General features: G+C 40.3%; 2 protein-coding genes and 1 long non-coding RNA gene across 3 annotated transcripts; 2 read left to right on the top strand and 1 right to left on the bottom strand.

Annotated features, from left to right (window-relative positions):
* The first annotated feature begins 1,897 nt into the window (after positions 1–1,897).
* LOC119741467 lies at positions 1,898–3,255 on the top strand. The gene has a single exon (XM_038217225.1). It carries the CDS (start codon positions 2,034–2,036, stop codon positions 3,174–3,176), a length of 1,143 nt encoding a protein of 380 aa, XP_038073153.1. The 5' UTR covers positions 1,898–2,033; the 3' UTR covers positions 3,177–3,255.
* Positions 3,256–7,242: 3,987 nt separating this feature from the next.
* Positions 7,243–14,946, bottom strand: LOC119741468. Its single transcript, XR_005272736.1, has 3 exons — positions 14,732–14,946; positions 7,554–7,628; positions 7,243–7,336 (listed from the first exon to the last, which is right to left on the bottom strand). It is a non-coding gene; the product is annotated as an uncharacterized LOC119741468 (long non-coding RNA).
* Positions 14,947–15,482: 536 nt separating this feature from the next.
* Positions 15,483–22,062, top strand: LOC119741615. The gene is made up of 4 exons (XM_038217441.1): positions 15,483–16,223; positions 17,156–17,625; positions 20,939–21,372; positions 21,468–22,062. Exons 1-4 carry the CDS (start codon positions 15,884–15,886, stop codon positions 21,919–21,921), a joined length of 1,698 nt encoding a protein of 565 aa, XP_038073369.1. The 5' UTR covers positions 15,483–15,883; the 3' UTR covers positions 21,922–22,062.
* Positions 22,063–25,664: the final 3,602 nt, after the last annotated feature.

Raw genomic sequence — 25,664 nt, 5'->3', positions numbered from 1 at the left:
CTTTTCCGCAACGTTTACAATCGCGCACGGCATGCCGGGAACCAACATGACGCAACAAGTGACCCATGGGCATGGGCGTCAATCGGTGGGGGACAGGGGGACAGGGGGACAAGTTCCCGCCCACACTTTTTAAAGTGGGTGATATCATGTCGTTTGTCCCCCCCCCCCCCCCCCCCCCCCCCTCTGGGTCTAATAATGCCGGCTAAAGCCACAATGGCTTTGGCGAAAGGCTAGCCGTGTGGTCCGAAGGCCGATTTCGAAAGGCTACTTAATACTTTCTTTTTATTGAAACAACATGCACACAGACAATGTTCACGTTGACGGACGAAATCTTTGCAAATTAACAAAATGCCTCCGTTTGGAAGACCCTATTTTCATGCAACTTTCAGGGTTTATTTCTCTTATAATGACCCAAGTATGTGCTAAAAATCGTTGTGATATATTCACTACTTTTCGTTGAAATTGGGAAAATAGGTCTGGCTATTTGCACTTTTTAAAGTTGTAACACTGGCGTTAGCAATGTTTGTCAATCTTTCCAAGCCTCACGAATATTAATAAGGTTCCTATCCATTATGGTGTGCAGTAAAAATTTGGAGAAAAGCCTCCTTCAGGAGTTATTAATTGATAAATATCACTTTTTTTGCCGGCTTCCATTGGTCGATACCGAGACCCACGCCAAGTCACGCCAAGTCACGCTAATGAATATGCCAATACGCCTTTTGTCATTGTGTTGCCGGGCCGAAATCGGTCAACCGTATAGCGCCAACGGCGCTTTGCTGAACATGCACGTGGGTTGGATGGCAAGAAAATCCTCATCCAAATTTTCTTTGAAGATAGTTCAAGGTGTAACACTAGCGTTTTCAACAACAGATTAAGCTGAAATTCGGAGCATACTTAGATTATATGTGTCCAACTACTCGTGAAATAATAACTTGGAGGAATTCCTGGAAATTGATATAAATACATAGATTTGGGGACGGTTTCTAACGATTTCTTTCCGACGTTAAGCTCAGCTTTACCAGTAACCAGTATTGACTTTTTGACATCGATGACGGTCATTTTTTTTTTCATTGGCATGAAGTTTAGAATTTCTTCTTCCGTTAAAATTTAACATTTCAATCATACTGAGCATATTTTTGGAAAAACACAACGTTCAAAAAGCCACGTTTTGGGGTTCACGAATTTCACAGCATGCTCTGTTACAACGTGTAAGTACGTAATCGGATTAGCTTTGCTTAACAACCGGCACACTTTCGCCTTCGCAACCACACGGCTGTTTATCTAGGGGAGACCGTTCGCATGTACGTCACATTCTTACATTTTGCTTGTGCATTTTTTTAATGAATTCTTTTGGGGGGGGGCTAGACAAATTTTTTTTGGGGGGGGGCTAAAGCTAAAGCCCCCCCCCCCCCAGAACCGCCACTGCAGGGTATGCCCAAACAGTTCAAAACTGGTTTCCATTGGGGCCCTGCATACAATAAATAATGACTACAAACATGTATACGAATACAATACATTACAAATACAATACGATAAAAGCATTATTGGATTAATGCATAATTTTTAAGCAAATACCATAAATTAAATACTCTTATGATGCTTGCGATGTAGCGAATTAGGAATTTATAGAGGTTCAAGAACAGACATTGGACAACTCAAATCCAAACACAGGAAACTTAAACTCTGCTCCCAAATAATTTAATATGACTACAGAAAATAATGGTACAGAACACCATGACGAAGCCAACGCCCTGAAGCCAACTGCAACGAACAATGAATACGGGCGTGCTTATATAGCCACACAAGATTAGGAGGGTATTACAAGAATTTGTAGAATAAGAGCGCCACACCTGCAATTCTACCTCGTAACCACATAGCACTTCGGCCTTACGTGAGATTGCACCTGCCACCGGTATTTCTTCGTCACACTTGAGAGAGTCCTTTGTCAAAAGGATGAATCTCCCTATATAAGTGAGCCCCGCGATCCATGCCTCAGTGCATTTTTGTGACCGGTATAACTTCGTATAGCAGCAATGTCCACGCATCTCTCCGCGGACATTTTGAGTCTACTCGACGGTCCTTCGGACCTGGAGTGCAGTGGTGTTGTGGCACACGCCGACCCACTCCCGTCTACATGTACTTCGCTCTCTGCCGCCGGTGGAAATCCACCGGTCGTTAAGGCCAAGGCGAAGTCAAAGAAATCAACCAGATCCTCGGACGAGGTCACCAGACAAGAGTTTGCGTCTCTTCAAGACAAGATTTCAACGATGGCAGACGCAATGCAAACTCTCCAGTCTACAGTCTTGGCTTCGTTGGGGAACCCGCCAACGAAGAAACAAAAAGTCGACCATGCAGTAGCAGACCAAGCAGCAAGCTCATCGAGCGACGAGTCGTTTGCAACGGGCCAGCTAATCGACAACCTTCTCAAATCCGATGCCGATGATAATTCATCAGCCGGGGTACTCACCGCAGTAGAACAGTTCTACTCTGGAGAAGATTCTGGGAACAAGGTTGACGAGAAACTAGCGGGCGTCATCAGCAAACTACTCCGCAAGAAAACATCAGAAGAGAAGGTAGCGGAGAAACTTAATAGTTTCAAGCGACCATCTAACATTCCAGAAATGGATGTTACCAGAGTTAATCCAGAAATCTGGAATTCTCTGCAGTCCAAGACAAGATCAATGGACATCAAACTACAAAAGGTTGAACATGCAGCACTGAAAGGTATGGTGCCCATTGTGTCATGCATTGAGACTCTAATGAGTAACAAGAGCGTGGATCACAAAACGCTTGTGACTAATCTACTGGATTCAATGGCTATAATTGGCCATACCGTCACCCAGCTTAATTTCAGGCGTAGAGAGCTTATCAAGCCCGATTTGAACCAGCAGTATTCGTCTCTTTGTTCTGCACAAGTGCCCGTAACCGGGCTCTTGTTTGGAGATGATTTACCCAAACAGTGCAAAGATATTCAAGAAACGAATAAACTAGGCCAAAAATTTGGCCAGCGTTCGAGTTCGTCTGCTGCTCCGAAATCGGATAGAGCAAGACAAAGGGGAAATGCTAAGACTTTCCACACGTACAGCGGGCAAACGCGGCAGGGAAACTCCAGTCGCCCAAAACGTTGGCAGAAAAGAAAGCCAGCACAGACACGGCAGCAGTCCGATGCCAAGTAAAATCGGTGAGTGAGCACCAATGTGATAACACTCAGGTTGTGGGGTTATTGGCAGGTAAACTCGCAAATCATATAGCCAAATGGCGCGAGATTACATCTGATAATTGGGTGCTTGATGCTATTCAGCACTACCATATTGAACTCATTAAAATGCCATACCAAATTCGCATTCCAAGGGAATTGCGTTTTGAAAACCATGAGGCTGAAATTATAGCCACAGAAATTGCCAAAATGCTCGAAAAAGGAGCTATAGTGCAAACGAATCATACTGATGGTGAATTTATTTCAAATATTTTCATCAGACCTAAAAAGGATGGTTCTTTCCGACCCATTATAAATCTTAAGGGTCTTAATACGTTTGTGGCGTATTTCCATTTCAAAATGGAGACTATCCGCACAGCAATTCAGCTGATACGGCCTCAATGTTATATGGCCTCTATAGATCTTAAGGATGCATATTTTGCAGTACCTATAGCACTTGAGCATAGGAAATATCTGCGATTCACTTGGCGAAATATGGTATACGAGTTTACCTGCCTGCCCTTTGGTTTAGCATGTGCACCACGTGTGTTCACTAAAGTAATGAAACCACTTATTGCCTCTTTGAGGTTAAGGGGCCATGAATCGTGTGATTATATTGATGACTCACTTCTTGTCGGCAGAACATTTCAGGAATGCATTGAAAATGTTCAAGCCAGAACTTCCCTTACTATGAGTTTAGGGTTTACCATCAATTACAAGAAGTCGATTTTAACTCCCACCAAACAAATTGATTTTTTGGGATTTCATTTGGATTCAGATCTCATGAAGATTTCTATTCCACAGTTAAAGGTTGAAAATACCATTGCTTCAATCAGCAAACTTTTACGACAACAGTCTCCGACAATACGAGACGTCGCAAGAGTAATTGGTCTTTTGGTTTCGTGCGAGTTAGCAGTACCATATGGACCTCTGTTCAGAAGAACATTAGAAAACGAAAAGAACCTGGCACTGTCACAAAATGGCGGTGATTTTGAGGCTAAAATGAGTCTTTCAAGGTACGCAGTTTCTGATCTGAACTGGTGGATTAAAGAACTACCAGTGTCATTTGCGCCTATGCATAGACACGATCCTGATCATGTAATTGAAACTGATGCGTCTACTCTGGGCTGGGGTGCACACTTTAATGGTCGCACCACTGGTGGGCGTTGGTCCAAAGACGAGGCCGCGCATCATATCAATTGGCTTGAGCTTAAGGCTTGCTTTTTAGCATTACAATCATTTTTTGCAGATGATAAAGACACATCTGTCCATCTAAGATCAGATAATACCACAGTGGTAGCCTATATCCAACACTTTGGTGGTTCAAAGTCAGACTTGCTACATTCTTTGACCAGAGAAATTTGGTTATGGTGTAAGACAAGGAAGATTTGGCTGACTACTTCCCATCTTCCGGGTGTACAAAATACCCTGGCAGATTCTGCATCCCGACATTTTCGGGATGATTTGGAGTGGAAATTAAATTCCTCCGTTTTTTCGAAGATCACATCAATCTTCCCCAGACCAAATATTGATCTTTTTGCATCCAGGCTGAATTACCAAATTTCGCCTTTTGTTTCATGGCAGGCAGATCCAGCATCTGTTCACACAGACGCATTCACATTAGACTGGTCTAATTACCATTGTGTCTATGCGTTTCCACCATTCAGCTTAATAAACAAAGTGCTCACAAAGATTGAGCATGACGAGGCTGTTTGTGTATTGATTGCGCCATTATGGCACACGCAGTCATGGTTCCCGACAGTGTTAAAATTGCTTGTCAGAACCCCAATTATCTTGCCCATTCAACAAGATTTACTTTCACTTCCCTTCTCAAACAGACTCCACCCATTGTGGGATCGTCTGAGATTGATGGCATGCTTCTTGTCAGGGAGGCCCTCCGACAACAAGGCGTATCAAAACCAGCTTCCATAATTATCCTCGCATCATGGCGCCCTAGCACGACGAAGTGCTACAAGTCGGCACTTGGGAAGTGGATTCAGTTCTGCGCTCGGACAGAAACTCATCCAATTCGACCAACTCTGGTGACAGTGCTGAATTTCTTGGCGAACCAATTCCTGTCAGGCAGTCAGTATAGCAGCCTGAACACCACCAGGTGTGCCTTGTCAGCGGTCATCCCACCACTTGAGGGAACTACAGTGGGTTCTCATCCATTGGTAAAGAGACTAATGAAAGGGGTATTCAACCTGAGACCACCACGAGCCCGCTACTCGCATACTTGGGATGTGGCGGTAGTTTTAGAGTATCTACGAGCTCTAGGGCCCAACGAAGGTCTTTCATTAAAGAACATCACCATGAAATTGGTACTTCTGGTCGCCCTCACATCGGGGCAACGTTGCCAGACGTTATCTTTATTGAACCTTAACTGTGTCCAAGTTGGGACAAATAATGTTAAGTTTATTATTGAGGAGCCCACAAAAACGAGTAAAATAGGCAAACCTCGTACAGAAGTAATTTTAATTGCTTTCCCACATGATCACTTATTATGTGTTATGACTGTTTTGAAAGTTTATCTTGAGAAAACAAAGCCTTTCAGAGGTACTGAAAAGAGGCTATTTTTAAGTTATGTGACTCCCCACAAAGCAGTGGGAGCAGAGACAATAGGGCGATGGATTAAGTCAATCCTTTCAGTTTCTGGTATAAGGACGGATACTTTTACCGCCCATAGCACGCGTTCAGCATCATGCAGTGCAGCATCTAGGAAAGGTGTTCCATTAGAAACAATCATGAAAGCCGCAGGATGGTCGAGATCTTCGACTTTTGCAAAGTTTTATGATAAACCTCTAGATGACACAGGTATCTTCTTTGCTGAGAGTGTACTTAGTAACTCAACTTGTAATGTTTCACAGAATAAGTAATATCATCATTGTGAAATTTGAGGTAACTGAATAAATATTTCATTTTCAGGTGAAATTGGATATTCATACTGAATGTCGAACTGTAAGTAGTGTCTTACATGTGAAAGTTGATATCACTGAATAAATATTTCAGGTGAATTTTGATATCCATACTGAATGTCAAACTGTAACATTCCATGCTGTACTTTTTGCAGTTGCTCCGAATATCTCACGTAAGGCCGAAGTGCTATGTGGTTACGAGGTAGAATTTCCTAAATTAAACGAAATGTAATAAAATGAAATTGAAGTTTAATTATGATTCTACCGAGTAACCACTAGCACTGAAGGACTTACGTCCCCGCCCTCATTTCTGGGGAATACATTGATGGGGTTTACATACTTGAATAAAAGTATTACATTTTCCCTCCCATTTAAACTACAAAAAGTTTTTAATACTCCTACAAAAATGCCCTGAGGCATGGATCGCGGGGCTCACTTATATAGGGAGATTCATCCTTTTGACAAAGGACTCTCTCAAGTGTGACGAAGAAATACCGGTGGCAGGTGCAATCTCACGTAAGTCCTTCAGTGCTAGTGGTTACTCGGTAGAATCATAATTAAACTTCAATTTCATTTTATTACATTTCGTTTAATTTAGGAAATTACGTAAGAGCGTCATGTCTGGTATGACATAAGAGCGCCACGTCTGGTACATGTTGTATTTAATAAGAGCGCCACAACAATACTATATCGTCGGGTGCCCGGCAGAAGGGCATGACCGTATACAGACGCAAAAATCATTTTCAAGAAAATTGCATGGAAAGGTTCTAATTTAATATTCCCCCACGCGTAGGCCTATTGCTCTCCCACGCGTATTATAAATCATACGATTTTGAAATTTGTCACACGTAACAATCATGAGTTTTGGAACAACTTGTGTTAATTTCTGACGAATTTTTTTTAAGCTGCATTAAAACAGAGGCACTTTTCTGCATATGCCCTTTTGCTTGTGTCGCGAGGTGGCAACCCCAACGATGATAAGGGTGGTCAGGTTCACCCTCATGAAGATAGAGTAAGGTGGAAAGCAAGTCGAATTGAACTGGAACACTGAGACGGTTGTTTACACTGATTCACTTGATTAAGTTTTAATTTAATTCACTTTCTCCAATTATACAAAATAATCCAAATGAAGATCCGAATAAGACACAGGGAAAGACCCAAAAGAAGTTCCCTGAATGAAGACGATGACTAAGAAGACCATAAAAGAAGACCATAAAAGAAGACCCTGTTGACCATGAATAAAATGAATTGATCTTAAACTTTTGTAAGTCTTGTTCCAAAGTCATTGGATTTCATTAATATTATAAACAACAGTTATTTTAATTACACAGCATAAACTATAAATAATATAGTTGTTTTGTAGACAGTGTCATGATCACTCCAAAATAATACTAAATAGGATGACTACTTAATCAAGCATACAAAGAGAATTACAGTCTTACCCTGATATAAAATAGAGAAGGCCTGTAATGCACTTGAGATGTCAACCTTCAAAGCTTGTGACAGCAATGTCTCAGCTATAAATTAAAATACATAAAAATACAAATAGCATATACGGGGAACATATTTAAGGAAACAGCTTCTATCATAAAAGGTCCCGTGCACCAATAAACAATGCGACATACACGAACAACATTTCAAAATAAAGCGAGTTGGTCTAATGCCACAGTGTGGTCGAGATTCAACGTTGTGCTGTATGGGCGGCCATTAGGGCAAAAAAGACAAAAACAAAAATAAAACAAAACCACAAAATTAAACGAAAACACACAGAAATAAACGAACAACTCAGAAATAAACGAATATAACTCAGAAATAAACGAACAACTAAGAAATAAACGAACAATTCAGAAATAAACAAACAATTCAGAAATAAACAAATATAACTCAGAAATAAACGAACAACTCAAAACTAAACGAACAACTCAAAAATAAACGTACAACTCAGAAATGAACGAACAACTCAAAAATAAATGAACAACTCAAAAATAAACGTACAACTCAGAAATAAACGAACAACTTAAAAATAAACGTACAACTCAGAAATAAACGAACAACTCAAAAATAAACCATCAACGAAGAAATAAACCATCAACTCAGAATTAAACGATCAACTCAGAAATAAACGATCAACTTAGAAATATATACGAACTCAGAAATAAACGAACAACTCAGAAATAAATGAAGAACTCAGAAATAAACGAACAACATCCCCAGGGTGTCGAGCAGCAGTATGCGCCCACCATGTGTACCAATGCAGTACAGTACAACATAATGTTTACCGCGGCATCCAAAATGGCGGACACCTTGCATCGCTTCACGCGATGAACACCGTAGAAAAACGGAGGGTAAAAATGTGGTGATTTTCGTCGACGACCTCCGAAGCCAGAAAGAAGTCTATGCGAAAGGTAAGCCTGGGATGCAGTTTAATTTTTATGATGAAAAACGTTGACTTTGTAAACGTTTACCATGGCATTCCGTCATGTCTAGTCTGTACGTCATGTGTACCAACGGTATGCCGATACCGGCCGGGTTTGGCCACATGTACTGGGCTGGGATGGCGCGGTGTGGTACTGCGCCATGACCACGGTGGTCAGACTGGAAAGAATTACATATACGTACGCCACTAGTTTTTCCCTGCAATGACTTAGTAATAGTACTAGTAGTAGCCACCAGAAAGCGGTAACATGTCCTAAAAAGTGATATTTAGCAGGGAAAATATTGAAATATTTAGTCAGAAAACACATAATTTTTCAGACCAGTCTCATCATACTGGTTTGTACACAGGGTGTGAAGTAACGTCCATCTAGACATGGAGGTAGACTATGTAATTCTTTCCCCGGACGGGCATGGTCCATATGTCTTGTTTATTTTTTGAGCATTTTGCCGCTTTAAAGATCAAACGACTTCCGCGACTCTAAAATTGTATTCATAATTCTAATAAAAGAGACTTTTTACCCATTATTTTTCAGTTCGAGTTGAATTTTTTTAGTATCTTTACACAACAGTTTTTACAAACGCAAAAGGCCCCTAACCCCCTAGTTCTAGTATTAATGTTGAGCGCGATTGGTTGATCGTGATGCTATTTGTCGATTGCGCTGCCACCAGTCGAACCGCTTCGCCATTGACACGGTTAGTTAACTGTTTAGCCAGAAATACTCAGTGAACCCCAAATAAACTGTGAACTACTGTGTGCATATTGCATTATTTTGGTGACCCACAGAAAATATCATGCATTGTGTGTTTGGAAGCAGAGAAAATGAAGAAAAAATGAATTGGATTTACTTAAACAAAATCAGCAGTTCATATCAGTTCTCTTTGGTTCCACTGGTTGCACAGGGTACAAGGGTAATGGTAGTAATCAGAACAGGATGTCAGCATGATGATTAATTTGTCACTCTCAAATGTTGGTTTCAGGACGATTCTAGTAACATGGAAGGGAAGCCTGTGATGAAACAAGATCCTGCTGAGAAGCAACCATGAAGCGGAAACTACAACTTTAATATGCCTCATTTTCACATGGGACTGGAGCAGACCAAATGCAGCCTCATCAGCTGGTTAAGTCTGTTGCAGTAGCATGTGCGACTGTTCAACGGTAAATGGGAAAACAGTGACATTTTCTTGGAAAGAAGATACCCCTAACCTACAGGAAGCGTTCAGAGTACGCTGCTATGCTACAATATTTTGCCCTCACTAAATGAAGTAGGCCTACTTTTTTGTCTGTGTAGCCTACATATGTTCATGTACATGTACATGTAGGCCCTACTTTAGTCTTTGTTGTCACTCCAAGTCTAATCCATGTCACATTTGCAGTTCTACATGTACATGTAAATTGTAACTGTACAACTTCTGCACACAGAAACTAAAAGAGGTGCTACATTTTATTCTGCAGATATTTGTAAAAATTATTAAATTTAAATAGATACATACAGTGCTAGATACATGTAATGTAGCGGCCAAACTCAGATTTCTTCTTTTTGCCTAGTGAGGGCACTGTACCAGAAAGACGGTAACCAAGCGCTCCATAGCAACATAGCTTAAGCGTTGTAGAGTTTGCAACTTGTGTGTTAAATTCTTCGCCCAAAGCAATAATCCCGCTGAGGTTTATTAAACGGTTGGTACAGCAGTTTACTGTTCAACAATTTCTATAAATTATTTAGTGATTAGTGTGATATTTAGTACCGTTTTATAAGCCTAAAAGTGGTATTTTCAACGCATTTGTTGGTTGCATAGTCACAGTATTGTGGAACCTGTTAAAAGCACATACTGCAGGTCGAGATTTATACAGGGTGTACATAAACCCTTCTTGCATTTAGACATCAGTATTCTTTAAATGTGGAGTAGCTAGTATAAATGCAAATTGTTGGACTGACACTGGATTTAGGTCATAGTTGATACACTCACTCCATGTACATTGTAGGGGCCTACATGTGTATTTACATAAACATTGCTTTGGACATGTGTGAGCGTGTGTTTAGAACATGTAAGTGATATGTAATGACCTAATTCTGTTAGAATAAGGTTACACAAACACTAGGTAATTTCTTGTAACAAACACATACATTTTATTTTCTATTTTATTGAAGTCAGTCTGTGCCTGACATCATGTACCACTACAAAACTGTATCAGGAGAAGTTGTACTACATGTACACAGTAAAGTTTCTGGATCTGCAGCACAGCATTGTTGTCTTTAATCTTTGGCTGATTCAAGTAAATTTTACAGAGAGTTGTTAGGGGCCAATCACAATTTTAAACTTCACACTCCCCCCATCCCCCACCCAATTCACCAAATGTCCCATCCTCCAGTGCCTCCAGCCCAACCCCCACCCCACCCCTGTCCCCCACCTTTGTCAAACAGATATCAGGATATTCATGGGGACCATCAGAACACTAGAAAAACAGTGACCAAGGTTCACATATGCCACATAGTTTGCACAAAATTTAGAATGGTGCACCTTTATTTCATTTTGTTCAAATATTTGTGTAATCTCATGAAATGCTGTTACAGGTTGAGCATGGTTAACTTGTGTACATGTACATACATGATATTTTGAAAAGCACAATTGTATACATTGTGTGCTTCTCAAAAAAATGTTTTACAACACAAGTGATATTAATATAACTGCTAATTTAACATTACAATGTGTTGTTTTTTTATGAGATATTAAAGCAACAGTTTAATAATTAATTTGTGAAATGTGAATTGTACTTTTTTTCAGGCAGTTACACACAAATAATGCTTGCCCCAGTCTAGTACAATGCAATAAATTAAAGCTCAAGATTGAAAGGAAACCTTAAAATGCTGTTTAAAAAATCCTTTTGCTAAACATAACAAGAACATGTGGGAAAGAATTCGATATACGGACGTCAATAATGTTTCCTTGCAATGACCTACCAGCCATCAGAAAGCGATAACATGTCGTACAAAGTCAAACATAGCAGGGAAAACATTGAAGAATTTAGTGAGAAAACAGAAATGTTCAGACCACCCTCAAAGTTGTATACAGGGTCTCAAGTGACGTCCGTATGTGGAATTCTTCCCAAACTGTGGACTGTTGTATAATTAACAGTTAACATTCAGTCTCTGAAGTTGGTTTCCAAAACCAAACTTGTTGAAATACATCCAATCCTTGTACAGATACATGTTCAGTAGCTCCTATTCTTAATGACACATTTAGCTCAGTAGAAAAACTAATTGCTTAGTAGAAACATGTATTTGAACTGTCCTAGGTGCATATATATTTCACCTAAAATTGCATTAACTATTCATAGAAAAGTATAGATTTTTAAAGATGACTAAAAAGTCTGCAATTTGTTGACAAACATTTTAATGTCTAAAATATAATTTTAATAACATGTACATGTACATGCACTTTTACTCTTTGAACTAGAGCAATCACATTTATGGCAAGAGCAATTAACTAGTTTGGCCAAATAAAATTTGTGCAAGGTGTCTTGATAAAAAGTGCAACCTTAACTTTTTATCCCCAAACCCTGGGCTATATGGTAAATCATTGACCTTTATGAAATTGGAGAATCCTCAATGGTTTCAAAAATGCCTCAATGAATGAAACATGTACAGTTTTGTACTATGAGCACATCGCTGTGGTATTGGTGAAAATTCGAAGGTCACAACAAGGCACACCTACAACTGCCATCTGCATCTGCACCTGGTAAAACTATGCATGATTTCTCCTTCATCATGGGTTTTGATTCCTTCAGTTGCAGAGGAAAGTTGCAGTCCTTTTTGGCTAGAATCACTTCCTTTAGTGTCACCTCTCTCAACCTTGACAGACTCTTCACCTCAATAAGTCCTCAGACAGAATCCTCAATGACAACCTGGACAGGGGTTGCAGCAAGTTCCAAACTATAAATTGAATCCTCTGCATAGATGCTCATCAGTGGTTGCGAGTGAACTTTCTCTCATACATGTATTTGTGGATTTTCGGGGGTCTTATAATAAAAAAATCTCTTTAACTTTAATAGTGCATTTGCCATTTTACAAGGTATTCAGGGAGCCGCAGCTACTAGTAGCCAGCTGCTGTCTACATACTTGTATGTAAGATCTAGTAGTTCAGCCAGAATTTCAGTCCATACTTGGCATGGGCTGTGGAACGCATGCAGCACTTATCAGACAAGACTAAAGTTGCTTTCTTTCAGTTGAGTTTCTGTTGTTTTTCCATCTGGATCATTGATGTAGCCAGCTTGAACACCGTTCATAATATCCTGCACTCTGTTGGGACAAATGACAAAATATATGAAACGGTTTAGCATGAAAAGTTGCCAAAATCTCATCAAGAACTATTTAGACCAGGCCTACATACAAATGTAGATGTTAATCAAGTTGTAATCAAAGGACTGATGATGGCAGTGTAGAGTAAAATACAGTGCAATCACCTATCATAAAGCTATCCGGAAATAGTTGTATACCTAGAAATCACCATGACAGTGACCATGGTGACCCTATGCACAAACAAAGGCGTCGCCAGGATTTTTTCTAATGGGGGGTAAAACATATTTTTTCCCCCCAAAATCCTGTATTTCTCAACATATTCTCGATTTATCAGGAACATTTTGCCCCCCCCCCCAACCCATTAAATTTACACAAATATGAGATCGCACTTCTTTTTCTTAAATTTCTTTTTTCTTGATTTTTCTTCCCTTTTTTTTTGGGGGGGGGGGGGGCAGCGCCCTCCCCCTTGCCTCCCCTCTCTCATTTTTTTCTCGGTAAATACTTCAATATGGCTGTTAACACTGCAGGGAACAATTAGTGATGGGAACCTGGCCATCCCTGTGCACAAACCGTATGAGACTGGTCTACATTTCTATTCCAAGTGTTTCCTAAATATTTCAATATTTTTCCCAGCTAAATTTTACTTGTTTGGACATATTATCACTTTCTGATGCATGATAGGACACTGAAGGGGAAAAATAGTGATGGCCAGATATGGGAATCTTTCCACCTCGGATATAGCTCGATGGTCGGTCTGACCATGTACCACAGACCATTTAATGGTCCGTGGTCTGCCCACCGCACCGGCGCGCCAGCACAGTCATGACAGTGGCCAAACCCGGCCGTACACATGACATTACGTACAGACATGACGGCAGGATATGCCATTGTAAACGTTAAACAATTAAAGTTGACGTTTTCCATCATAAAAATCTAACTGTAACCAGGCTTACCTTTCGCATAGACTTCTTTTTGGCGTCGGAGGTCGTCGACGAAAACCCACTACATCCGTCATGTGTCCGTGTCGCGTGAAGCGATGCAAGGTGTCCGCCATCTTGGATGCCGCGGTAAACAATTATGTCGTCTGCACTTCTATAATGTATGGTATATAGTGGGCGCATACTGCTGCTCGACACCCTGGGGATGTTGTTCGTTTATTTCTGAGTTCTTCGTTTATTTCTGAGTTGTTCGTTTATTTCTGAGTTCGTATATATTTCTAAGTTGATCGTTTATTTCTGAGTTGATCGTTTATTTCTGAGTTGATTGTTTTACTTCTGAGTTGATGGTTTATTTTTGAGTTGTTCGTTTATTTCTGAGTTGTTCGTTTATTTCTGAGTTGTACGTTTATTTTTAAGTTGTTCGTTTATTTCTGAGTTGTACGTTTATTTTTAAGTTGTTCGTTTAGTTTTGAGTTGTTCGTTTATTTCTGAGTTGTTCGTTTATTTCTGAGTTATATTTGTTTATTTCTGAATTGTTTGTTTATTTCTGAATTGTTCGTTTATTTCTTAGTTGTTCGTTTATTTCTGAGTTATATTCGTTTATTTCTGTGTTGTTCGTTAATTTCTGTGTGTTTTCGTTTAATTTTGTGGTTTTGTTTTATTTTTGTTTTTGTCTTTTTTGCCCTAATGGCCGCCCATAGTGCTGTGCATACGCACACTACGTACTGAATGTACACAATGCTGAACTCAATGTCGCCATTATATAATGCATTGTGCAGTGAATGTGTACGAAAACGGTCATTCAACTCTAGAAAAGTTTTGACACTTTCACACAAAACTAACACCCTAAAAACTATAAAAAAATAAATCAGTTTGACAATAATCATATCAACCAACCTCTTCTATGTCCCTTACATTATCTACTCAATACTTATTTAGAATCCAACTTACCCCAAAAATGAGGGAAAAGTGGGCGACTTTTAGACAAAGGTTGGCTCGGTCTGAGCTTTTTTCACGACCCGCTCGCAAGAGGACAAACCATGTGAGCGGTAGCGCTCTTACCGTAATGCAATGACCACAACCCCTCGTCGCGCATAAAATTGACTCAGAAGGAGTGTTGACTTTGATTACTGACAATGATGATGACATACTGTTACCAAATAATCATTCTCAAGATCGAATTATCAAATGACCTAAATGTCGACGAACATATGTCCAAACTTGTTAACTAGGGCAATTAGGCTGGCGGGGTCAGTACATTAAAAGGAACAGCCAGAAAATAACATTACGTTATTCATGCTCCTCGTGAATTATTCATCATTTTAAACCCAAAAACCCATATCGTTACACTTGGAACATTTTGGAGATTTCGCGTTATTGCATGAGGGCATACGCCCATATGCCCTTCTGCCGGGCACACGACGATATATTGTAAAACTATTATAACTTCATGTGTGAAACAACATCACTAACAATAACAGGCTTTACTATACGGTGAATTCAGTGAACTCAAAAAAATTGGATCTATCTTGTAGCATCAAGAAAAAACTTGCTATAATTATATTCGCTGATTACAGCAGGGGCTGAAACCCGCGAAAAACCATTTCGGGAGAAAACACGGGGAAATTCCCATCCGGCTCCTTATTAATATTATTATGGCAATGAACCATGCAACTGTTGACCATGATCAATCCCTCATTTTCACAAAATGTTGTAAAGGACACGCAGATTCGCCAAGTATTGTTGGTACGTCACTTGTTATTCAGTGTTGACAAAGGGTCATTTGGTAAACAAACTCGTCCAATGAAGGCTCAAAATGCATGACCTCTGATCATCGAGTAAACAAAAGCCTTCAAGGTTAGGGGTGCGGTGAACTAAAAAGGGCATTTGAATGGAAAGGGCATGACCCGGGACTGCTATACGCACGATTAGTAATAGTATTAAACTTCACACAGGCTGCATGTAGTGCATAGTTCGCCAATTTGCGCTGAAGGGAAAGGTTCGACGAAAGAGTGGCCGGCAACTCTGTTAAGTACATCGAAACAAATCTGCTTTCTGTCGTGATTTCGAACTAGAAAACGGTACAAACCAGCCAAAGCCAACATGCTTAAATTTCTAGAGAACACTTGGTATAGCGCGAAGAGACTGGCTGACGGTTATACTCAAGACGTTGAGAGAGAGACCCAGAAGTACCAGACTCTACGAGATCTAGATCTGTTCGTCCTGGATAACTCGATCCGTGAGAGCACAGTGGGCCAGCTGCGCGGTCACACTCTGGAGGATAAATGGAAGGTGTTTGATGAGGTGAGACGATGTGGCTTCACCAATGTAATCGTGGCCTCCTTCTCCCACATGACACGCGTAGATGACGTCTTCGTCAAGCAGTTGGTGGAGAAGGGAGAGGACCGTAATGGACTCTACGCTTTCTCAGAGATAACCAAAGGTAGGCAGAGGAAACCCATCAAAATAATCCTCACCGACCTAACTCAACCACACCACTAAATATCCTTTGCATTAATTAATTTGAAGTTGTATCTACATCACGAATCTGAGCTAAGGTACAAAATGCCTTAATTGGTAGGAGGCGTGATAACGGGCGTTAGTACCCGTTGGCATGTTCATCGCGAATTTTCAACGTGTGCCATTTTGTTGGTTTTTTTGCATGACATCTAAAACAAAATATTCATAAAACTGTAAGCAAAATCACTCTTTATGTAAGATATACTTGTTCCAAAATTGTTTTAAAAAAAATACAAGGATTTATAAGATGGTCTAAAATAAACGTCAAATTTCGAGAACACCTCTTACCAAAATTTCGTTTTTAATCTGGCTTTCATTAAAAAGTTTTAGGAGAGACGTGGTCCGGAACAAACACTGTCAGAAATCTGTCGAGGAAATAAGAGACAGTGTGTGAAGTAATCAGACGAAGAATCAAAACATATAGTGGCGTCCGAATCGTCGAAATGTTCGTTTAAAATTGTGTTTTTGTTTTCTTTAAAATAAATCATTTCAAATTATTACTTCGATCATGGTTAGTGGGGTTTCCCCTCGTCAAATGGAAAAACGGGGTAAAATACATTTTAATCGACTACACATCGTATGCCGCCTGCGCGTCTGAATGGCATACTGGGACTCATGTAAAGCACCTAGTCCAGGCTCCTGTATCTTCGCCATGGTTAATTACATATACTACAACCACCTGGCCCTGTATCTCAATACAGCCCAGCCAGGCCAGACGTAAATGTAGCCCGAACCCCAACGAGTTCGTCTTAAAACGGTATTTTAAAATACGTGTTTTTTAATGCTGACACGTAAATATTTTGCTTATCGTGTCAAGAGTTTGTTCGTAATTTGCTGCGTTTTTTCTCTCCAAAGGTGCGAAAAATCGGATACCGAACACCGAGAAGATTCCTGTGGGATTGCAAAAGATGCAGGAGACGGGTCTCTGGAACGCAATCCTGGAGGTAGACCTGAGTGACGGCGTCTACGACTTCAGTAAATTCACCATGGATGACCTGTGCGCGCTTGTCAAGAAATGGATCATGTGGGTGTACGACAACCTGCATCGAGACGCCAAGGTGTTGATCAACCTGCGAGACATGTCCGATGTGATGCCTGTGAAACCCGTCCGGGCCTTCCAGCTGGTCAAGTTCCTTGCCGAGATGCCAGAAGATGTCCGACCTTTTGGGTTGATCTTCGAAGAGGCGACAGGCCTCTCTGTACCGGAGGAGTGCGGCAACTGGGCCAAGTACATCCGAAAGATCATGGATATGAACGAATGGAAGGGGAAACTGTTGGTGCACATCCACGAGAAGTACGGTTATGCCGACTCCTCACAGCTCGAGGTAGGTCAGATTTCTTGCCTACTAACGTTCTTTCTGGTATGAAACTAAAGGTTTCCCCATAGTGCACATGAGGCGCTGCAGTTTAGCTCATGCCCTGGAAAAGTCGAGAGAAGACGCTGAAGAAATGTTTACTTTTTAGGGAGTTTTGAATTATGTCCAGTTGGAGGTCACCAGTCCGCGTGACCTCCAACTTCTTTGAACTCTAACTTTGAAGGCTTTTGTTTATTCGATGACCATGGAGGGGCATGCTTTTTGAGCTCTCATTGGACGAGTTTGTTTACCAAATGACCCTTTGTCAACACTGAATAACAAATGATGTACCAACAATACTTGGCGAATCTGCGTGTCCTTCACAAACTTTTGTGAAAGGGATTGACGGTCAACAGCGTTATTGGATATACATGTATAGGTTGAGGACGAACCAATGGTTTTGTACAATTTTGCTGACTCGTCTCAATTGATCGTCTCATTGATGCGGTCACTTTCATCGGGGAAAAAAGTATTGCGGTCTTGGAGATTCAGTCGGGACCAAGGGGGGATCCAGAACACAATTTTTTGGGGGGCCAAAAAAAATTTTTGGCCCCCCAAACAGTGGGTCCAAAAATTGCAGCGTGGTGTTCGGGGCCCGCAAATGCTTTACTTATATCTATAAACACAGTGCCTGTCATAACCCACGCTCAATGTGGTTTCAGTTGAGAGTGAGGGCCTAAACCCTGACTGACAACAATCAGATTACTATCATCAAGGTAAGAATACACTGCTGAATGTATCCATCTTTCTAGAATCTTAGAGATAATCGGCAGTATAGAAATAGGCCGGTAGTTAGTTTGCACTTGTCTCATACACAAGGCCTTGTGTATTTACGGAGGCCAAGTGTCCGGAGAAAAAACCTGTTTACATTTCACAACGGATGTACAAGTGCCCTTTTCAAAAAAATTTACCCCCCCCCAATAAAAATGACCGTGCTACGCCCCTGCACTTCGTGCATGTTTGTCCGTAAACCAAGGAGAACCATACTCGAAGTGATCAGCAAAAAAACACTCAACATCTGCCGGCATGTTTTGGGTGTTTATTGCCCATCAATGATTCTAATTCTCCCACAAAAGTGCAGGCCCATAGGCAGGGGGGGGGGGGGGGGGGGGGTTGTCTGATTCGGTATGATTTCACCAAACTTAAAGAGTGCACCGACCCCGACACAAAACCTGAACACGCTCCACTTATTGAGGCCTCACTGCACCATCCTTTTCCTAGATTGTTGTGAACGCTCACAACTTCCTTTATCACAAAATTTGTACTTTTTAGCCGACGTCGTTTACCTCGTTTGTTATGAAACCCTTCAAATTATCCTTTATCCCTTTCACTTTAAATTAGCTGCCGTATATGCATGACTGATGAGCTAAGGCAATAACATCGCCGTGATTCCAGGCTGGTAAACATATCATAATAACAAGGAATTCCAACCGACAAGAAATTCAGAACCACACCTTTTGATTTGTGCCATAACCATACTCCGTGACATTATGTTTTCAAGTTAATAACAATACTGTCTACTTTCAACACAAAGACACAGAGACACTATTGTCTATTTTCAACAAGTAAAACCTGCTTATGGAGTATACCCGGGCGCCAAAATGTCGAGCGATGGCACACATTGCAGATGGAATTTTTGTTTAGAAAAACGAAGGTATCTGCAAAATACAAAATAAGCAAACCAGAACCGACAATCTACCTGTTTTGGTTTGTTCCGAATGACGCAACGTATACATGAACCTACCCGTGTTAATGAATTTACTGAAACCACAATTGATCTAATGTTTAGCTCTCATCCAGAACTTGTAAGCGAAAGTGGTGTCCTACCTGTCCTGATTAGTGACCACTATCATAATTACAGTCTCCATATTTGGAAAGCCCCCCCCCCAAAAAAAGAAGGCCGTTCAATAAACTTTAGGTGTTTTAAAGATATAGACAGTGACGCTTTTCAAGACGACCTCCTTAATGCCCCATGGGAACATGTGCTTAATTGTCAAGATGTAAATGAACCATGGTCCATGTGGCACTCTTTGTTTATGAGTATTATTAACAACATTCCACCAATGAAATCAAAACGCATTCGTGGTGCATCGTTGCCTTGGCTCGATGGGTAAATTCTAAAACTTATGCGACAGCCAGATCGTGCAAATAAAATCGCCAACCGTTCAGGCTCACAAAATGATTGGAACGCATACAAAAAGCTGCGAAACGTGACCTCTACACTGAAAATTCGCAGCAAGAAAAGCAAATACTTTAGATCAACCATCGAGGAAAATAAAGGCAACTCATCAATTCTGTGGAAAAAAACTAATAGAGGTTCTTTCCAACAAACAGAAAATTATTCCAAAGACTTTTCTTTCCCAGGATAGGGAATTCGTAGATGATCTCACCGACATTGCTGATACATTTAACGAACATTTTTCAACAATCGGAACACGTATGGCGAGTAATGCCCCTCCGTGTCAACCTGAAGTAGACGATGATATCCACTCATTTGTTTTACATTCACTCAATGAAAAATACTTACTGCCCGAGATTACAGAAGACTATGTTCACTAGCAGATATCATCAATGTCGGTCGGAAAAATACATCAATCTTCAAATGACTTGTCCAGGACTAAATAAGGGCTTTCTGTGACCAATTTCTACACTGTTTTGGCTTCTTAGGAGCCATTACGCTGGCCAGACGTCACACTGAGGCAAGGAGACGTCGCTCCCTGTTTAAAACACAAGTCCACTGAGCCGCAGTGGCGCATTGAACATGCAAAGTGCAACGCCATAAAGAGGGTCACTGGCCGCCAGGGATTTCTTTACATCAAGTTATCATGTAACTCAAGGCGTGCTTAACTTAATAACTGTGCTACAAGTTAATTGTCAACCTAAGGATGTTTTACACAGAGAGTATAGAACATACATGCATAAAGAGGAGGTATAATAAACTGGAATGCAAACTGGAAGTCTACCATAGCCAAAATGCCAAATAATACAAATCATATAATGGCTGTGCAAGATTTCATGATTTTTTCCATGACTTTTTTTTCTTGTATTATCAATTGTCCATGCCTCATTGTATAACAACAAAATTCCATGACTTTTCCATGACTTTCCATAATAGCTTTAAATTCCATGATTTTCCAGAATTTTTCTATGACTTTGGGAACCCTGTTTATAGCGCCTGAGTGTTTTAAGTAGTGACTAAGTTTGGATGTGCGAATTTATTAAAAATGGCGATATCTAATTACATGATTCTGAATCTCAAATCTGACTTCTTTATGTTTTCTAGAGTTTGATGTGTGGTGCGGATGGCACTTGGGGCAGTATCTGCATTGAAGGCGCTGCCATGGGCAACGCATCAACCTGCGTCACTATGATGAACCTCATCCGCCTTGGCAACAAGAAGATCCTTAAGAGCTACAACTGCTCCTACCTTCGGAAGGCAGCCATCAACGTGACTAGGATCACCACCGACCGAGACCCGCACCTCAAGCAGCCAGTGTATGGGGAGAGAGCCTTGGACTTCGTCTTGGGGCTGAATAAGGAAGACTTTGACTTGGCTGACTTCTTTGGAGAAAAGGCGCCCAAGAGGATCACTTCTTTGGCATCCAATGAGATGATCCGTCTGCAGTTGATTGAGCTTTACGGCGACGATCCGCAGTTCACCCTTGACCAAGCTCACAAGATGAAAGAAGTCATGCTCGAGGATCTTCGAAACAACAGGTAATGTGTGTAATTGTATGCTATAATTTGAGCCATAACACTTGACGCGTTATCATTGATGACGCTGACTTTGTTCCATGTTTGTATCACTCCAGGAAGGAAGAGTACATGAGTGAGGTTGGCCTGGCTCTCCTCTTCGACCGGGCCGGAGGCAAAGTCACCGAAAAGATGCGTGACGTCATCGAGAAGATGAAGCTGAACAACGTGCACGCCGAGAGGATGCTCTCCGAGGTACGTGAGATCTGGGACACCTGGGACCTGAAAGACGAAGTGCAAGGTGATGAAATGCTGCAGTACGACTCCTTCTACAATGGCTTCATGGCGCCGTACTTTGCCTGCTACCGGTGCTCCGACACCCGTCAAGCTCTGCAGGCCATTGACATGGATGCAGACGGGCAGGTGGATTGGAGTGAGTTTCTGGTGTATCTCAAGTGGGCCTTGCATGAGTACCCCAACATCAAGGATACCCAGGAGCTGTTGGATATCGCGTTTAGGAAGGGGCTCATCCCCGCCATGAGGGATGAACTCCTTAAGGACAAGAGCTGTTGACATCCAGATTATCAAGTTATCACAAGTCACATCGCAATTCAAGTCTTTATTCAACTGACAAGCCATGTTACTGAACTCTAGGCAGAAGTGACTATCTATCCAAAACAAAAGTAATTCTTAGATACATAGATTTCCTTTCAAGGGTTTAGGCATCATCCTGATGATGGTCAGAGCACAATGACTGAAACGTCCAGTTAACACCTCTGGTTGTTCTTAGAACCAATGCTGTTTTTGGAGACTGTCGCTCCAAATGGTGTATTCACATGTTGTACCGTCCAACAAATGCTCAAACATCACTAATCAGTTTGAATGACTGTGCGTAGGCCTTTCCTTTCTTTGTTTAGCTCATGGTACATAGTTTTTATAGCTTTTTAGCTGTTTCGGTGACACACCGAAACAGCTCTTGTTTTCGTTAAGATTTTTTTTTTTTTTTTTTTTTTTTTTTTTTTTTTTTAGCTGTTTCGGTGTACACACCGAAACAGCTCTTGTTTCTGTTATTAGCTGTTTCGGTGTACACACCGAAACAGCTCTTGTTTGTTTCTGTTATTTTTTTTTTAGCTGTTTCGGTGTACACACCGAAACAGCTCTTGTTTTTGTTATTTTTTTTTTCTCTTTTTTTTTTTCTTCCACTTTTTTTCCCATAGGATAACACGTGTTTTCATTCTACAAGGCACTTTTGGACTTTTTTCAAATCCGATCGACTTCAAACCTGGCACACACTTAGACCACCATCTGACGATGTATGCCGAATCATGACGTCACCATGACGTCACCACGTGTCACGTGACGTCATCCTAAAAGAGCATACTTTAAGGCCCTATATCTACAGAACCGGAAGTCCGATTTGGTTCAAACTTGGTATGCAAGTATTCCGGGACGTGTTATAGACGAAAATTGCAGTGACGTCATGATGACGTCATCGTGTGATTTTATATAAATTATTCAATTTTTGGACCTTTTACTCATATCTCATAAACGGAATGTGGTAAATTCGAAATTCTTTTTGTAACAAATTTGTTAGGTCTTAGATAGATGCACAAAATTTCGTAAAATCATGACGTCATCAAAAACGTGATTTTTTGATTTACATATAAGGGTATGTCCGATCGTTATGAAACTTGGTGGGTAGGTAGTTATAGATAACAGCATTCCAAATCTGAAGTGACGTCATCATGACGTCATCATCTGATTTTTTATGAATTTTTCAAATTTTTAATATTTTCTTAAAATTTTGCAAAAATTATATAAAATACGGTCCGATCGACTTCAAACCTGGCACACACTTATACAACCATCTGAAGATGTATGCCGAATCATGACGTCATCATGACGTCATCACGTGTCACATGACGTCATCCTAAAAGCGCATACTTTAAGGCCCTATATCTACAGAACCGGAAGTCCAATTGGGTTCAAACTTGGTATGCAAGTATTCCGGGACGTGTTATAGACAAAAATTGCAGTGATGTCACGATGACGTCATCATGTGATTTTATATAAATTATGCAATTTTTTGACTTTTTACTCAAATCTCATGAATGGAGCATGGTAAATTCAAAATTCTTTTTGTAACATGTTTGTTAGGTGAAAGACAGATGCACAAAATTTCATAAAATGTGTGACGTCATCATGACGTCATAAAAAAACGAGATTTTGTGATTCACATATAAGGGTATGTCCGATCGTTATGAAACTTGGTGGGTAGGTAGGTATAGATAAAAGCATTCAAAATCTTAAGTGACGTCATCATGACGTCATCGCTTGATTTTTTATGAATTTTTCAAATTTACTATTTTCTTCAAATTTTGCAAAAATTATATAAAATACGGTCCGATCAACCTCAGAGAACCTGATGTCCGATTGGGTTCAATGTCGGTATGCAGATATTCCAGGAAGTGTTATAGACAAAAATTGCAGTGACGTCACGATGACGTCATCATGTGATTTATATGAATTATTCCAATTTTTGGACCTTTTACTCATATCTCATCAATGGAACGTGGTTAATTCGAAATTCTTTTTTGCAAAAGGTTTGTTAGGTCATAGTCGTTTCTATACAGAATACGCATGTACATGTTCATTCGACCTTTTATGAAACTTCTTTACGGCAGTCATTAATAAAACGGTCGAAACAGCTCAGTGTTTGTCCACAAACACATTTCTAGTTAGCTGTTCCCAATTTCAATTGGGAACAGCTCTTGTTTTCGTTAAAGTTTTTTTTTTTCCTTTTTTTTTTAGCTGTTCCCAATTTCAATTGGGAACAGCTCTTGTTTTCGTTAAAGTTTTTTTTTTTCCTTTTTTTTTTTTTTCTTCTTTTTCTTTTTCCACTTTTCCCCATAGGTTTTGTACACGTTTTTATAGTACAAGCCACTTTGGCAATTATTTTAAATCCGATCAACTTTAAACTCAGCATAGTTATTAACCATCATCTGAGGATGTGTGCCGAAACTTTTCGTCATGCTGACGTCATCACGTGATTTATTATAGAATTTTGAATATTTAATTTTTCCCATTGACTTTGTACACAATTTTTTTTTTAAAATGTCGATTTTCAGAGGGCATTTTCAACTCTTTGCCAGTAATTCATTTACACCAATCTTTGTCCAAGCAAAGACCCTAAATCAAACAACATTGTGTAATGATGACGTTATGATGACGTCATCCGGTGTTTATTTATAGGCAATTAAATTGTGACACTTTTAAAATTTAAAAATGCATAAGAAATCAACCATACGCGTCCGCAGCATTCTGTTGCCGGCAAGTGGTAGAGTAGGTTGAGGTCTTTATTTCATTCAGTGTGCGTGATATCACGTGACCCTTGCTTCCGGTCGAAAAAGGCCAAAACCGGAAGTGGCTTATTATTTAAAAGTGGTAATAGATATGAACTTGCTTTCAACGGTGTTAGTCTCTTGGCTGACAGTATTCTTCAAATCATCTACTGATGACGTCATGCAATCTTCGAGCGCCCTCTAGCGACAGGTTGAAAATTTTCAAAAATGCATTTTGAATAGATGTCTGTGGCGAAGTTTGTCGGAATCGCCTAAATATTGGTGTATATGATGACCTTGACCCACTTAAGACGTGTGCGAAGTTTTAGGTGTATGACGTCATCAGACCGGAAGTTATAATGAAAAGACCCTTTTTCCTTAGAAAATTCCTGAAAAATCAACCATGGCAGTTTTTATATTAGTTTTTACTTTAATTGTCTATTTAAGGGTAGGTCTAAAACATTTCAAAGCTTCGAGGCAATAAGCAAACTCGGACATGCCCTGCGCACGCTTAAAACTTCAGGTTGACAATACCTCTGCTTTAAAACATGCGCAGGACGTCCACAATGTACATGTACATGCACGTACATCGTACGTTGTACATATCGTATGTCGGTCAGCCCGCGCGCAGCGCACGTGTTGCTGAGGTCAAATCCTGTCCACAGTGACCGTTTTAGCCGATTTCCGGCTAACTTTGACAGATTTTATGTTCATGCATAGTGATAGTCTGGGACGTTGATAAAAACAAATCATAATGCGGAAAGCCCTATCTTCTGTTGCAAACAGACATAGATCTCTACTTATATGTCTATTGGTCCAACAGATAATCAATATTGGGAACAGCTCTGTGGTTGTTCACAACCACAATTTCTAGTTTTTTCTTCTTTTTCTTTTTCCACTTTTCCCCATAGGTTTTGTACACGTTTTTATAGTACAAGCCACTTTGGCAATTATTTTAAATCCGATCAACTTTAA

Source organism: Patiria miniata, unplaced genomic scaffold (genome assembly GCF_015706575.1).
Source record: "Patiria miniata isolate m_02_andy unplaced genomic scaffold, ASM1570657v1 HiC_scaffold_5, whole genome shotgun sequence".
NCBI lineage: Eukaryota > Metazoa > Echinodermata > Asteroidea > Valvatida > Asterinidae > Patiria > Patiria miniata.
The sequence above is the reverse complement of the archived record's forward strand: the minus strand, read 5'-3'. Positions and strand labels throughout refer to the sequence as shown.

What these genes read in the sequence shown, in the direction of transcription:
- LOC119741615 (XM_038217441.1), top strand. Translation starts at nt 15,884, where the DNA reads ATGCTTAAATTTCTAGAGAACACTTGGTATAGCGCGAAGAGACTGGCT. An exon ending in TTTCTCAGAGATAACCAAAG is followed by an intron (nt 16,224 to 17,155) that starts GTAGGCAGAGGA and finishes TTCTCTCCAAAG; the next exon opens with GTGCGAAAAATCGGATACCG. An exon ending in CCGACTCCTCACAGCTCGAG is followed by an intron (nt 17,626 to 20,938) that starts GTAGGTCAGATT and finishes TATGTTTTCTAG; the next exon opens with AGTTTGATGTGTGGTGCGGA.
- LOC119741467 (XM_038217225.1), top strand. Translation starts at nt 2,034, where the DNA reads ATGTCCACGCATCTCTCCGCGGACATTTTGAGTCTACTCGACGGTCCT.